The sequence below is a fragment of the Pelodiscus sinensis genome, chromosome 6 (genome assembly GCF_052426305.1).
Source record: "Pelodiscus sinensis isolate ZL-2025 chromosome 6, ASM5242630v1, whole genome shotgun sequence".
NCBI classification, from domain to species: Eukaryota; Metazoa; Chordata; order Testudines; family Trionychidae; genus Pelodiscus; species Pelodiscus sinensis.
The window spans coordinates 15,919,542-15,935,204 of NC_143057.1; the positions used below are offsets into that span (position 1 = coordinate 15,919,542).

General features: G+C 38.5%; 1 protein-coding gene across 2 annotated transcripts in view; it reads left to right on the forward strand.

Moving 5' to 3' along the window:
• The window catches only part of C9orf72 (C9orf72-SMCR8 complex subunit), a 29,486-nt gene extending 14,977 nt beyond the window's left edge, over window positions 1-14,509 (forward strand). For both annotated transcript variants that reach the window (XM_075931455.2, XM_006127254.3), the window contains exons 4-11: window positions 472-567; window positions 1,265-1,329; window positions 4,424-4,496; window positions 6,569-6,685; window positions 8,990-9,225; window positions 10,198-10,255; window positions 11,892-12,001; window positions 12,099-14,509. In XM_075931455.2, coding sequence (XP_075787570.2) covers window positions 472-567; window positions 1,265-1,329; window positions 4,424-4,496; window positions 6,569-6,685; window positions 8,990-9,225; window positions 10,198-10,255; window positions 11,892-12,001; window positions 12,099-12,285 — 942 coding nt within the window. In that variant the 3' untranslated portion in view covers window positions 12,286-14,509. The remainder of the gene's footprint in view (window positions 1-471; window positions 568-1,264; window positions 1,330-4,423; window positions 4,497-6,568; window positions 6,686-8,989; window positions 9,226-10,197; window positions 10,256-11,891; window positions 12,002-12,098) is intronic.
• Window positions 14,510-15,663: the final 1,154 nt, after the last annotated feature.

A 15,663-nucleotide genomic window follows, 5' to 3' on the forward strand; every position in this document is an offset into this window, starting at 1 on the left:
ACTAGAAAAAAGTCATTTGATTCCTATGCTAATCTAGCTAATGAGCCTGTATCTGTTTGTCATCTTGTCACTTAAAACATGGACTTTTTAAAAATAAAATATATACTGATAATTGCATCTGATACCCTATGATACAGTCACCTACCTCTAGACTGCCTTGTCCAAGTCAAGCCAAATTTACTGGATATTTAGCATAAAAGCCTTGAAGCTGATTATAAACATTCTTGTTAATGGATCAGCTGCCTGTTTCCACTTGGCTATTTTTGATGAGCAAAATGGAAAAACATATGCATCAATTTCTTCCTCCCTTCTAGTTTTGTGGCCTTGCCTCCTCCCCTCTTGCTCCCTCCCCCCACCCTAAAACTAAAAAGCTGAAATAGTTCTTTCTTCAATGTTACAAATTTCTGTTACTAGTAGCTTTCTCTGCTGCATGCTATTCTTTTCTTTCATAACATGTTATTTATTGCACAGGGCCAAAGCATCATTCCAATGCTGACAGGAGAAGTTATTCCTGTAATGGAACTTCTGTCATCTATGAAATCACACAGTGTTCCAGAAGAAATAGATGTAAGTTCTTATATATGCTGTATCTTGAAAAGAAAGCAGCTGTGCTACTCTTATTTAGTGCTGCCTTTGGTAAAGTAAATGATAGCATAAATCATTATGCTCTTAATTGTTTGGCATAGGTTAACTGGCCTAAACAGTGTTTTTGCAAATCATAGCTTCTCATAAATATCTTAGCAGTAGCAATAATTTTAGATCAATGCTTAGAAAAATTGACTGCCACCTGTTGTTATCCCTTTTAAAAGGGAAAGGAAATGGTAATTATCAAATAAAATTAATATTAGAGGAAAGGATTATGAAGGCCAGATTTGTTAGAATGTGGAATAGTACTTTCCTGGAAAGGCGAGGAATCCTCGCTTAGGCCATTTTAAAATATTTTGGTTGAAGCACTAAAAATTATACTATTGGGAACAAATTATCAGTAGTGGTTGAAATGGGAGGAAGGATTAGATGATCTAATTGGGGAGAGGGAGATTGTCTCTTACTTAGGGATGTAAAGGGTTAACTGGTTACCCTGGTAACTTACCAGTTAACTGGTGGGCTGTTGTTCTGTCCAGGCCTGGCCTGGTTGAAGAATCCCTCCTACCTGCAGTCAGTTAACTATCACTACATGTTATTAGAAATCCAAAATAAAATGTTTTTAATGTGACTTATTACACCACCTTGTCTAAACTTTCTTTTTGTTCCTTCGCACTCCCAGATAAGTGACACAGTGTTAAATGATGATGACATTGGGGACAGTTGCCATGAAGGTTTTCTCCTCAAGTATGATTTTGTTCTCTATTTTATGCTCTTGTGAAAGTAAATGATGCCAGTGTCTCTTAATTGGTTGTGTTTTAGGCTTGGAAGAATTAGATTTTCATGGTTAAATGTTGATTTCTCCAGATCAACACAAAGTGACATTTATCCTTGATAATCAGAATTTACAGAATGCAAGAAAAAAGTTGCTTAAGAACTTACAAGAATTTGATTTGATATTTGCTTTGTATATTTAGGCATGAATGGTGACAATTTGTGTTTTACCAGTTACAAAGCTTTAAATTTGAAATCTTAATGTCTTTTGTCACATAATTGTTGCCTGACACCCCAACCTCATAACTTTCCATCAGGGTGGAAAAAAGCTCAACAATAAAAAGCAATATCTGTCAATATTATTTTAAAAAAATAAATTCTGCCAAGTCTAGTTGTATTGGTGATTAAGGTTTAATTTGAGGTAAAGAGAAGTTAGCACTGGTAAATCATGATATCTGCCTGTCTAAGCGATAATGTAAAGATGATTGTTTCCTTTTTAAATGAGTGGTCATGGGTTGATGGCTCTTAAAGTTTGTGGGCTGATATCTATCAACCCATTTTGATATGAGTATAGGACAGCTGTTCTTTATCACAGGAACAAACATACTTAGCTAAAGCATTAATTGATAAGGTTATATTAGTTTCAAAATGGTGGAGAAGATGCAAAATTGTTAAAAGTAGGCAGGGGAACATAGACAAAGAGTTTTGATTTTCTAAACAGAATAAGGCAGGTAGTGGTTATTAAGGATGTAACCAGTTAAATGATATAATTGTAATAATTGAAATAGTTAACTTTGTGGCTGGGTCCCATGTCTGGGTCAGACCATCCTGCGTCCAGCCCAGTCCTCCCCAGGCAGAGCTGCTCCAGCTGGTCAAGGTCCTCACATGCCACAGGCGGAAACTGCTCTATCCGGCTGGGGTCCCATCAGTTAAATGGTTAAACTTTTACATCCTTAATTTATATCATAGGAAGTTTAGGAAAAGTCATTGGTTAAAAGCATAGATAAAGAATGGCAAATTTAAATGTCATCCACAGAGAAATAGTTAACCACTAGTAAAACAGTACACACATGTCTCTTGTCATGAGAAATCACGTGACACACCTCCATATTTCGTGGAGGCATTGACTGATCTTCTGTCATTCCTCAAAACATCTCTGTAATTTTGCTTGGCAAGTTATTGACTGTTAATAATACCTATCAGTTTCATAGTATTTAATGCTCATAAAGCACTTTATTGCAAGGATTTATTTAAATTTTCAATGCTAAGGCAAATTAGCTTTTAGAAATACATAAGTACATCTATACTAGGTCAGACCAAAGATCCATCTAGCCCAGTATCCTGTCTACCAGCAGTGGCCAATTCCAGATGCCCCACAGAGAATGAACAGGTAATCATCAAGTGATCCCTCCCCTGTCACCCATTCGCAGCTTCTGGTAAACAAAGTCTAAGGACACTGTCCCTGCCCATCATGGCTAATAGCCACTGATGGACCTTTCCTTCATGCATGTATTTAGTTCTTTTTGAACCCTGTTAAAGTCTTGGTATTTACAATATCCTCAGGCAAAGAGTTCTTTGTGTGAAGAAATACTTTCTTTTATTTTAAACCTGCTGCCTATTCATTTCATTGGTAACCCCTAGTTCTTCTGTTATGAAAAACTTCCCTATTTACTTTCTCCACACCTGTCATGGGTTTTTATAGATCACAATATTATAGTGAATACATATCACTAGATGGTATATTATATAGGTTGGACTTCCCTGGTCTGGCATCTTGGGATCTAACTGGTCCTGGATGAAAGTTTTCTGGAACTGGGGAGGTCATTTCTGCCCTTGCTGCTGCCAGCCGCATCCCTCCCCCCTTGCCCTTCCCTTCCCACTGGGCTTCCTGGATCCCCCCCACACACACACACGCGCACACACACACTCCTCTGCAGCCCAGGTGAGATGCATGCCCACTCCCCACAGCCCAGCTGAGCCACACACTGATCTTCCCAGCTTATTCCCCCCATCTTAACCCTCTCCCCCCCCCCATAGAGCTGAGAGACTCTGATCCTGGAACCTCTGAAGTCCTTCCAGACCACAGATGTTGCCAGAACAGAGAGTTAGGACTTAGAGGTGCTACCTGTAGGTGCATTGCTTTCCAGCAACACACATCAAGAGAAATTGGTTCTGTGACAATGGAACATTGAATATTTATTGTCGCTGGTAAAATAAATAACAGCCCTTGCTCTTTTTTGGTTTTGATTAAGATATAGGTACAGAGAATAGCTTTTTATTCACTGTATTATTCTCAATACTGAATATCTGAATTGAAAATTATTCAGTAAACAAACATGATGTATGCACCAACATTGCAAATAGCCTGTTCAGCTGGGCTTCTTGTATACACTATTCAGAGTTATGCCCTTGAGGAATAGGAGAGCTTCCTGGCTTTTGCCAGTTTAAAATTAGAATTTATGGCATAAATTTATAGATTTTGATTTTTTTCATTGAATAAAAATTGAACTTAACATAATAACTATAATAATTCTGACCATGTAAGTTAAGCACATACAAAGAACTCTGGAGGCGATTGCACTGAGAGATGTGGTAGCAATTACTTGTGGGATTAAAGCCTTGTTGTATTTTAGTAATTGAAAGTAGCAAAACTCTGGACCTTTCCATAATGGTTGTATTCCATTTCCAATGAAAGCTGTTTAATCCATGTAATTCAAATTCCCTTAATTTGAAGGAATGATTTTACTTTCACTTATCTTAAAAAATTTACCTTTTACTCTTAGACATTAAAGCCATAATTGAGTTAGCCCTCCAGTAACTTAATTCCGTTCCACCCAGACGACTTCATAGTAATATTTAAAAACAGATTGCTAATTCATAAATGCATCAAATCATAATCTTGACATTATGGCAATCCAAAAGTTTAGTATTGTAAAAGTAAAGCCTGTCTGAAGACTATTTTGTTTGTTTGTTTGTTTGTTCATGTCTGCTTATAGAATTATGTTGAAGCACTTGTGTTGGAGTAATCCGTTGTATCTGTTAATCTGTATTTTGTTTTAATTTGCAGTGCCATCAGTTCACACCTGCAGACTTGTGGTTGCTCTGTAGTTGTAGGTAGCAGTGCAGAGAAAATTAATAAGGTAAGTGCATTTTATAATTCTTAAAACTGGATTCTGATTATTTGGACAATCAGCAGATTATCTGCAGTAATATAAAAGTGATAATTAATGAGAAGCATAATATTATGCAGTTAAATTGTATATTACCAATTATATTAGATGTGGTGAGAGCAGCACTGTATTGCTACTTAACTTTTTATTTGTTTCAGAGGGATAGCCGAGTTAGTCTATAACAGGAGAAACTTAAACAACAACAAATAGTCTGGTAGCACTTTAAAGACTAACAAAACATGTAGATGGTATCATGAACTTTTGTGGGCACAGCCTATTTCTTCAGATAACTGGAGTGTTGGAAGTTCAGAACCAAGAATAAATAAGGGGGGGGAGGAAAAAAATTGAAAGCGGGGGGGGGGGGAGGGAAGTGGAGTATAAGAGGACATTGGGTAGATAAGTTTCAAAGGGATAGCCCAGGCGGTCTGTAACAGGAAAAACTTAAAAAACAACAAATAGTCTATTAGCATCTTAAAGACTAAATAGTTAAGAGGCAGCTGTTGTGAGTTACTCACATGTATGGGCGTTGCAAATTTTCTAGGCCACTAAGCACCATCCCCAGTCCTTAGATTTCTCCTCATTATTTTGTTCTGTGCTTTGATTTTCCCATTATACTTACAGTCTTAATCTACTGGATATTTGAAGGCGTTTGTTTGTGAGTGAATTTGTTTTTGTTTTATTTGTTCAAGAACTCGTACTAAACAGTAATAGCTAGGACCACCAAATTTGGTATGCAGCTTCCTGTTATCATAACTTAAAGCAAAGTAAGGTTTTGTGGGGGATGCTGAAGCTCCCTTCCTCCCTTCTCAGTACATCTGGGGATGCACACACCCATACAGAAAAGAGACAGTCACCAGGCAGGTGAAAGGGAACCCCGTCCAGGACTGTTCAAGCCCTGAACCTCCCAGTCCCCAGGTATCCTTTAGGGAGGGCAGCTGAGGGCTGCAGTTCCTCTCCCACACCATTCGTACAGGAACATTGCTGGCTGTTCCCCTTTGTCAGCGAAGCGCTACTGCAGTATAAATAATCTGTAATAATAATAATATGTATGTAAATTGTCAGATAAAATATACTGTATATGTAGTCTAAGCATGATATTTAAAACAACTAATTAGTAAAGTGTTAATCATTTTTTTTTTTTTTTTTTTTGCCCTTAATGTTTGGAGGATATTTAATCAGATCAACCATTAGAAAATGCTTCCTTATTAAGAAATGAGAAGTAAACAGAGGAAAAAAATAGAGCTTTATATGGTTGTAGAAGTAGGACCATGTATGTAGCTCATAAAATGTGCGTTATCGTGGCTAAAGAAATCTTGGGGGGCGGGAAGCTCCGGAAATGCATGTCTCAGAACAGGCTAAAAGAAAGTATACCAGCGCATCTAAACAGTTTCTCAAACTATATGTTTCTGTTAATGGTGCAGCTGGAGTGTATAAAGTGAAACAGAGCTTCAGGAAGTCTGCATTAGTGATTTTTATTAGTCTTTCTGAAAATATAAAAACATCGATTAATGCATCATTAAAACAGGTTTTTGCATTTTCTGGCATAAATATTAGTTGTCAAAATTCCTATAACAATAGCATCTTTTGGAGAGACATTTTTCTGAGCAACTCAAATAGCTAATGTGCTGCTCTGTTTCATCGTGCCATTCAACTGCTCATTGTCTATTTCCATTTGCAGCTTGGAACATACTTTTTCTCATCTTCTGAGTAAAGCATTTAGAACACTTAAAAGCATATCATAAAAATTATACTGGATGTACAAGATAGCCAAAACTAGTGTTGCTGTGGTAACCCTCACTTCTGCATTAGATGTTTAATATATTATATAATCTTGACCATGGTTTAATGGTTTAATTTTAATAATTATTTTTAGATGTAAGTATATAACTATTTGACATGATTGTAGCATTCTCGTTTGTAATGTGACACGAACTTTCTGAATTTCATTTATTGAAATCTGTACTAAACTGTGTTTTTAAGACTAAATTTCCTTTATTATACATCTGCCAGGTTTTTTTTTTACAAAACTTTCTGTATTGCAGATAGTGAGGACATTGTGTCTGTTTCTTACTCCATCAGAACGGAAGTGTTCCAGACTCTGTAGAAATGAATCTTCCTTCAAATATGAGTCAGGACTGTTTGTACAAGGATTGCTCAAGGTAAGGTGACTTTATGGTGCCTTTTAATTGTTTTCTAAATTATTTTTCCCACTATCCAGAAACCTACAACTTCTTAATTTATATAATTGTCTTATATAATTTGAAAATACCTAAATAGATTGTTGCCTCATGAAGGTTGTCATCTTCACTTCTGAACACTGTGGGGCAGGGACTGTGTCTTTTTTTTTTTGTTTGTGCTAGGGACTGTCTGAGGCTATAGCTAGAGCTCCTAGCTACTATGGTAATATAAGTAATAAACAAATCAGAAATAACCTCTGTTTCCATCTGAAGGCTGTTTCTGGAAATGCAAGAATTTCAAGCTATATTTTCTCTATACTGTCCATTCTTTTTATGAATACAGTAAACTTCCGATAATCCGGCACCTTTAGGACCCAGGGAGTGCCGGATTATCAGATATGCCGGACTATTGAAGGGGGGGGCTATGAGGGGTCGGAGGTGGAGTGGGGGGGATGTGCCCCTCGGTGCTGTGGGACCAACCCGGCAGCACCCCAGCTGCTCTGCCCCAGGTGTCCCCAAGTCAGTTTCAGCAGCATCTGAATTGGGGAAGCCATGGGCAGAGCAGCTCCAATTGTCTGGCTGCCCGGAACACTTCCGGATTCGAGATGGTGCTGGACCATCAAGAGTGCCGGACCATTGGATGCCGGACCACTGGAGTTTTACTGTAGTTTTTCTCATTGTTACTTCACTTTGTGAATAAATCTATAGATTTACTACCTATGAGGATCTTAAACCCAAAGAGGCAGGAGTTTAAAAATTGAATATGCTAGCTAAATCAGAATATAGAAAAGCACTGCAACATTCTATGAAAAATAGTTTCAAAATACTTACTAAGGTTAGTCGGTGCTTCATAGGCAATTGTTACAAGGCTCTGTCCCAAGGGGCTTTCAGACTAAATTTGACAGATGATGATAAACTATGAGTAAATGACAGGAAGAAGAGGAACAGACTGTGAAACTTTACAATAAAGTTCACAGAATACTCTAGAAATTAAACTTTCAAAAGAGAATAACTATTTTAGAAGTAAATACATAACATTATTAAGGGCTTAATTGTGGTTTACTCACAAATCCTGTGTGGGTAGCGAACTGCTGCAGCAGCAGAGTAGGACCCCAGAGCCATAATTAGGACCTTTGTCTATCCTTTGCTCCCTCTCCTCTATTTCTCCATCACCACAACCTTTGCTTCACACAGGAAGCAACTTGTCAGGTATAGGGAAGACAACAGTTTTCCCTCCCTTTCCATTCCAGCTCAGCTGTACTGGCCAGCACATTAGGAAGATGGAACCAATGCTCTCCCACTGCCTGGCAACTCCTACTTCAGTTGGAGGGAAGTAGGGACCCCATTGAACTTGCTGTCCCTTTTATACCAGCAGTGAGGCATCCTACACCAGAGAATTATTGGGCACCTTATATTCCTTGCATTTATATGAAGAGTGAGCCACAATTTTACATTTAATTTTTATTATATTTACCTAGCAGTACCAGTGTCATTTGTGTGGACCAATGCCTTTTATCAAAACCAAATAAAAACTCAGTGTCTAAGATGTGGTCCCTCCTAATTAGGTAAATTAAGTAGTTCTTTGTTCTCTGTAGCAAGTGTGCACATGTGGGAAAGGTTCCTAACTTGAAATGCTGATTGTATGTACTGTCTATTTATGTGTTGAGAGAATTTCTAAAGCTTTGTCTACAACGAGTGAAGATAATGATGTTCCCATCACTGACATTAATTTTAAAGAAACCAAACTTGTGCATGCTTAAACTTCTCAAATTCAGAAGGCTAAATTTAAATGTTTCCATGTTTCCTGCATGATAAATATTGCATAGTATTCCCTCCTGACCTCTGTTCAGTTCACTTGGTAGGGTACTTGCTCACTTAAAGCTGCACTCATGGCTGTAATGTTGCTGTTCTCCTTTCCCATACTGCTTTATAACTCACTTTAATGCCAAGCATCGTGCAGCATGTGAGTGATGTGCCATTTCGTGTAAGGGAGTTACTGGAAGGGTGTTATCGCTAACAAGGCTGTCTTGAAACTATGCAGTGATGTGCAGATCACTATTTTCAAAAACCCCTCCATAAAAATTGATATTTTATGTCTAGTCTGTCACTTTAGACAACCAACCTGTTTTATAACAGGATTGAACTAGAATTATAAACACACTTCCGAAAAATGAAATGCATTTCAGTACCCTGTTTTTAAACTTAAGACTGGTACTTTAATGTTGTTTCAAATACCTTACTTTTTGTAACTGGGAGACTTCTCTAATTCTTTTTATGCTGTAACAGGATGCAACTGGAAGCTTTGTGTTGCCCTTCCGTCAAGTAATGTATGCTCCATATCCTACTACACATATAGACGTGGATATCAACACAGTGAAGCAGATGCCTCCTTGCCATGAACATATCTATAACCAACGGCGGTACATGAGGTCTGAACTTGCAGCGTTTTGGAGAGCCAATTCAGATGAAGACATTGCTCAGGATACCACTATCCATACAGATGAAAGCTTCACCCCTGATTTGTATGTACTACCCTGATATTTTCAATATTATACTACTTTAGACAACATAGTAATGTAGTTTGCATTTTGTTCAACCTTTTCTAATAAAATACTGTTTTATTCAGTAGCCTTTTTCCTCAATCAGAATAAATAGCCTATGATTTATCTCTGTCACACCTCCTTTAATCCATTTCCCAGTCAGGCCAGAGGGCTACAGGAGAGTAGTGGAAGGAAAATATATTGACCCCAAGTCAGGTGGAAGAACCTACTGTAACAAAAGTACTGGGGAAGGCTGTGGGGAAGTGGCCCAGAGGTTTGTAGCTGTCGTGCAGTTCTTATCAGTTGTCTGTAATGTTTCTAGTATTACAGGGTCCCAGAACTGGACTTGGAGTAGAGGATGGTCCTGGGTGTTTTCCCCCACTACCAACTCCCCATTTCAGGACTGGGAAGAGACTGACTTTGATAAAAGGGTTTGTCCTACCCTGTACCACTAGGGAGGGACCACAGAGACTATGAAGTTTGGTTTCCCCTCTTTTTCCCCATGCTGGCCAATGATGAGATTAGCTCACCGAACAGCAAGCCAGTGTCTAAACTGAGGGCTCCTGTGACCCTCTAAGATAAGTAAATTGCCTGAAAGCGCAAGACCCACTAAGGTCAAGGAGGAGCTTTATCACAAAGATTAAAAGCACTACAGAAGTAGAACTATTGCTCAGCATTTTATTAGCACACCATCTCAATGAAGTTCCTGATAGCATCCCATCAAATTTGATATGGTTGAATACTAAGTGCTTCTAGAATAAAAACTTTGGTTTCATATTCCAAAGTAACTTTTTAAAAAAATATAAGCCATACCATAATTCACTAAAACTGACTATTTAAAGTTATTTTAAATTCTACCAGACTCAACTGTGAAGCTACCACCAGGAACAAATATAATATATTTAGTGCTTCCTTATCACATTACTTCATGCTTTCTTTGTTGTCTCTTCAAAGGAATGTTTTTCAAGATGTCCTGCATCGTGATACATTAGTAAAAGCATTTCTGGATCAGGTAACAGCTGTTCTTTCAGACGAGCAAAGATGAAAATTCTCTATTCTCGTATAACAAATACACTTGAACCTCTTTAATCTAGCAACCTTGGTAATTAGGCTACGCTGTACTATGAAATTTTCCAGACCATGGGGGTTCATGTATACTTTTTCTATTGAAGGTGAAAACAAAAACTTTTTTTTTGTAATGTACTTATGAAATAACAAGTCAGTAACATAGACCGCAATATATATGTGGCCTGGGAGGTGAGTTGGAGGGATGGGAGGAGAGAGGGAGGGTGCAAGAGTGTGCTGAGACTGGGGAAGTAGGGGCTGAAAGGGATTGAGGGTATGGGGTCTGGACATGAGGATGGAGGTGGGGTGCTTACCTGGTGCCCCATTCCTGGAGGCACATGTGGCTCGCTCTCCCTGCCACTTGCAGGCACTACATCCTGCTGCTATGAGAGCAGTGAGGGGCTAATGGCTATACTGCCATATTTTTTGCAGAAGAGGATATGCAAATGTAAGTGTGATTTGCCTATCCTCTTCCGCAAAAAAATGGCAGTGTAGCCGTAGCCAGGGGGAGAAGCCTCTAGAGAAGTGCTGTCCTGCCATTTCCCCAAATGGGGGGAGGGGCTAGCAGCAATGCACAAGGTCCGAACCACAGGTGTACCTGGATTAGGGACACTCAGAGGTTCAAGTGTATTTTAACATAAATAGATTCTTCTCTGTATTATTTGTAAACAGAACAATAGTAGTACTGGATAGATTCCTCTGAACGTGCAAAATGTAATTAGCAGCTAATTGTAAGTTCCTACAAAATAGCTGATTTTGTAGGACCTTAATATTAAATAAGTAATACTGAGTTATGTACAAGTGCCAACTAGCCATTCCTGTTGATGCTGTGATCTTTTCCTGACAAGTACATTACTAGAGGGACTGCATCCAGGAAGGACTACAGTGACATTTGGGAGGATGAAAAGTACACTCAGCCTAGAACAGTACCTCTCAGCATGGATTGTTAACTCAACCTGGCGTAGAATTAAAGATTGGTCTCAGTTTAAAATGTCTGATTGTTCAGTAGACACATAGTGGGACCAACAGTTCCTCACATATTGCATGTGTGACTCTAATACAAATAGATGGTTATTAAACACTCCAAGCTCAATTTGTAGTACTAATGTAACACTGAAAATACTAGCGTCAGAGGAGTAGCCATGTTAGTCAGAATCTGCATAAACAATGAGAAGTCCTGTGGCACCTATATAGACTAACAGATTTATTGGAGCATAAGATTTCATGGGCAAAGACCCACTTCGTGACACTCTTTGTGAAAAACAAGGCACGCTTTCTGTTGCCCTCAAGCACTGTTTGAACTTGCAGCATTATATGATCATTTAAGTCTGATCCATTTCAAGTAATGTAAAAAAAAAAAGAGCAAAATGTTATTTATCTTAATAGAATTGCAGAACATCTTAACTTATCAATTTGTCCAAATAAAGAGTCTAAAATGTATCCTTTCATAATCATACAGATGCTTTAGCACAACTGTTACGTGTAAGCTATTTCATTCTTTTAGTTTTCCATGTGCCTGGAATGAAACTTGAGTTGCATGGGTCTTCCATGTAATTTTAGTTTTCTGTTGTAATTTTTAACAGGTCTTTCATTTGAAACCTGGCTTGTCTCTGAGAAGTACTTTCCTTTCCCAGTTTCTGCTAGTCCTTCATAGAAAAGCCTTAACTCTTATAAAGTACATAGAAGATGATACGTAAGTAAAAAGATAATAGAAGAGAAGGTGTGGGAATTTCTTGTTGACTAGGAATTCTTCCTGTGTTGTAACACTTACACTCTTTATTCTCTTGCAGGCAGAAAGGAAAAAAGCCTTTTAAGTCTCTCCGTAGCTTAAAAATAGACCTTGACTTAACAGCAGAGGGCGATCTTAACATAATAATGGCTTTAGCTGAGAAGATCAAACCAGGTCTACATTCGTTTATCTTTGGGAGACCCTTCTATACTAGTGTACAAGAACGTGATGTACTAATGACATTTTAAAGATCGTGTATGCTGCTGAAAGAAAGCTAATAATGTAAACACCATTTTTTTTCCTTTTTGGTAAGCAGTCTTTCATTCTGATGCAGCAGTTGAGAACAAGTTACACTACAAACCAGCAGAAGTGAGGAGATAGCATTATTAAAGGGAAAGTCACTTTGGTAAACAAAACTTCAAAAGACCCCTTTTTGTTTACAGTGAAATTAATATTGCAGTAGGTTTTTATGGTATTTTGGGTTCGTTGTGTATAAGTGCCAAGCAAAATATTTTATCACTAACTGTGTTGAACCATAAAGCATTTCAGGGTTTAATTACCCACTTTAATTGAACTTTTTCACTTGGATATTCATTGCCAACCTTTCTTTTTATAATCTGCTCCTTTGTTCTTTTTTTTTTTAAGGGTGGGGGGTACATTAAAACACTAACCCACCTGTGCCTTTGTTGTTTTTCAAAATAACCCATAGGATATAGCCAAACTACAAGATAAACAGTTGATTTCTTTTCATGTTACCTTTGTCATGTGTTTAGCATAACTTTATTCAGAAATCAATGTGGCTGTTAATAGAAAGAGCAATGTTGATTGGAAAAACAAACTCTGGTTCAGTGATATGCTAATCTGTCTCTTCCAACCAACACACTCACCTCTCATGCCACTTGTTTTGCTTTGCATGGAGAATATGAAAAAGAGCAGGAAGCCAGGAAATGTAATTTACATGCTTTCACCGAATTTTTACTTGAATAATCTGAGTTATTGGATCTAGTTTTCAGATTCTGGAGAAGCTTTACAGGCTTTGCCATTGTGCTGCATGATGTACTATACTCAGTGATGCATCTGCATTGTGTGCTCCTATCTTCTACCTTTCTTTCCCCTCCCCCATAAAAAAAAAGTGTCAAAAATCTACTTTGTAAATGTAGTGTATTGGTGTTACTTCATGATCAGATTCCATGCCAAAGAACTATGTTGGTAATTGGGAATCTATGATAAATAGGTTGAGAACCACTAACCTAGAGTGGGCTGCAGGTTGAGAACCACAAGAACTCCTCCCGGCACCACTAGCCCCCCCACCCGTACTTGTACATGTAAAGCCTCCCACATGAGACTCTTCCAGAGTGGGGCCATGAGTGTAGTCCTGGGTGGGAGACAGGGCAACAGTCCTTTCATTGACCCTAAACCACGCAGACAGCATAGCCACTGGGAACTGGGACCCAGCCTTTTGGGCCTGTTGGCCTTTAGCACACAGCTAGTCTTCAACTGAGTGCTAATTGGGCCACATGCATGTGGGCTGCAGGTTGAGAACTGCTGCTCTAGACAAAGTCATTGTTGCTTTACCAGTTAAACCCTTGATATAACTTTTTTGTATAGGATGGGTTTGCTCTGTGAGCTACTCCATTTTCTAGTTGTTTCATTACTTGAGACATAAGACAAATACTTCAGAATAATGTCTTTCTATAATGTCCTCTTTTCTGACCTAAAAATAGCTAATGTCCAAAATGTGATTATATTTTTCTTTAAGAAAATGACATTTTGACAATCTAAATATTTAGGACTCTTGGTGGGGAGAGGGGAGAGCAAGGTATGCCATTGTGTACCAAATACATATGTGCAGTTACTATAGTTGCATGTAAAAATAAGCCCATTATATATGCATTACTGTATACACGCACAGTTACCTTATTACATACGTAATTATTCTCAAAAATTAAGGTTTGCCAGTCTTTGTTTTTTAAAAGTGTACTACCCTTTTGTAGAGTCCCTGCAAAATGTTTTATGCTCTTGGGCTTCCTTCTTCCAGCTTCTCATCAGGAAATTTGTTGAAATTAAGCTGTTTTAACCATGATACAGAGACCATTTGTTTGCCATTTTTTTATACATTTTATTTTTTTTGCCTATTAGAAAATGGCATAATTCCTAAAATATTTTTACTGCGTGGCTTCTCAGTTGGAAGTAACAACTAAAAATTGTTGACATTACATTTTTGAAATAGAAGGTGCTAAGTTCAATTGACTTGAGACAGAGTGCTGGAATTAATTATTGTACCATGGCAAATCTTTGAAAACTTAATACTGACACTGCTAACAGCACAGCTCTGTTGTTTACTAAAAACATTTGTGTGCATTTTCACTTTGCAACAGTTTAGCATTGGAACAAGTTCCAGCATTGTTTTATTGCACTATTGTCATGGATGTGGACTGTACAGTGAAATAAATTATGTAATGTATTTGCAAACTCTGTAGTCAAATTTATTGCAAGGACAACAAAGACATTTTACTAAATAAGAAGTATGTGGAATTTTATATGTCCTTCTGGGGTTTCTGCGGAAGAACTATAATTCAGTTTCCAAGATGGAGTGAACTGCATAATTGTTTTAGGGATGTTAGTGTGTAATTGAATAGTCATGTAACAGCATCATGTAAGACCTTTCCTTATTGACCATAAGGCCCACCAATACTTGCATTGCCTAATTGCTTGTGATATGGGCCTGCAGGCTAAGGAGGTAGAAGACCCTACTGGTAGATAAACTAACCCCCAAGGGTCCATCAAGGGTCACTCACCCTCTTACCAAGACAATCTAGAAAACTAATTCTACCATCTGGCAGACCCCAGCCTTTGTCCATGCCAGGGATGTGGAAGGAAAATATATGCTCTCTAAGAATAATGAATTCTTCTTTTCATACCCTGCCCCATGCTCATTAGTAGTCTCAGCAGTGAATGAGAAGGAGGCTAAGGCCAGCAGACAGCTGCTCCTGAAGCCAAAGGGCTAAACGATGCTTGGTCTTGCCGTGAGAGCAGGAGACTGGACTTGATGACCTCTTGAGGTCTCTTCAAATTCTGTGATTCTATTTAGCAGAAAGTCTACGATGCTAGGGGAGTGCAGCCAAGGATAGAAAATCAGCAAACTTTCCTCATCAGGTGCAATTTTAATGCATGGGATGCCCTAACAAAGTTTAAAGAGCTCCTCGGGGTGGGAGAGGGTCCCCTTCTGAGTTTGCTGCCCTGACAGATATGGAAAAACTATGTCCAGGGTAGCTCTTCAAGCCTCCTTAAAGGCAGCTGGCTCAGCAGCCCACACTATATCAACTGGAGTGGCCATGTTCCGTTTAGTATAGCTTCAAGTTCAGCTTACCTCCTGAGCTCCAGCACACCTTGCAGGACCTCCCATTTAAAGGCTCTGTTCTCTTTTCTGATTTAACAAGCTTGGAACTCCCTAGCCCAAAGGACACTTGTGCTTCAATGCAGTCACTGGATATGCAGACCCCACCCACCCAAAGGAAAACCTTTTAAACCACAGCAACAGCAGTAACTTCATCAATGCTCGTTCCAATCATGCCCTTTGCAGGACTCTTTGCCACAGGACAAAACACAGGTGCAGGACATCCTCT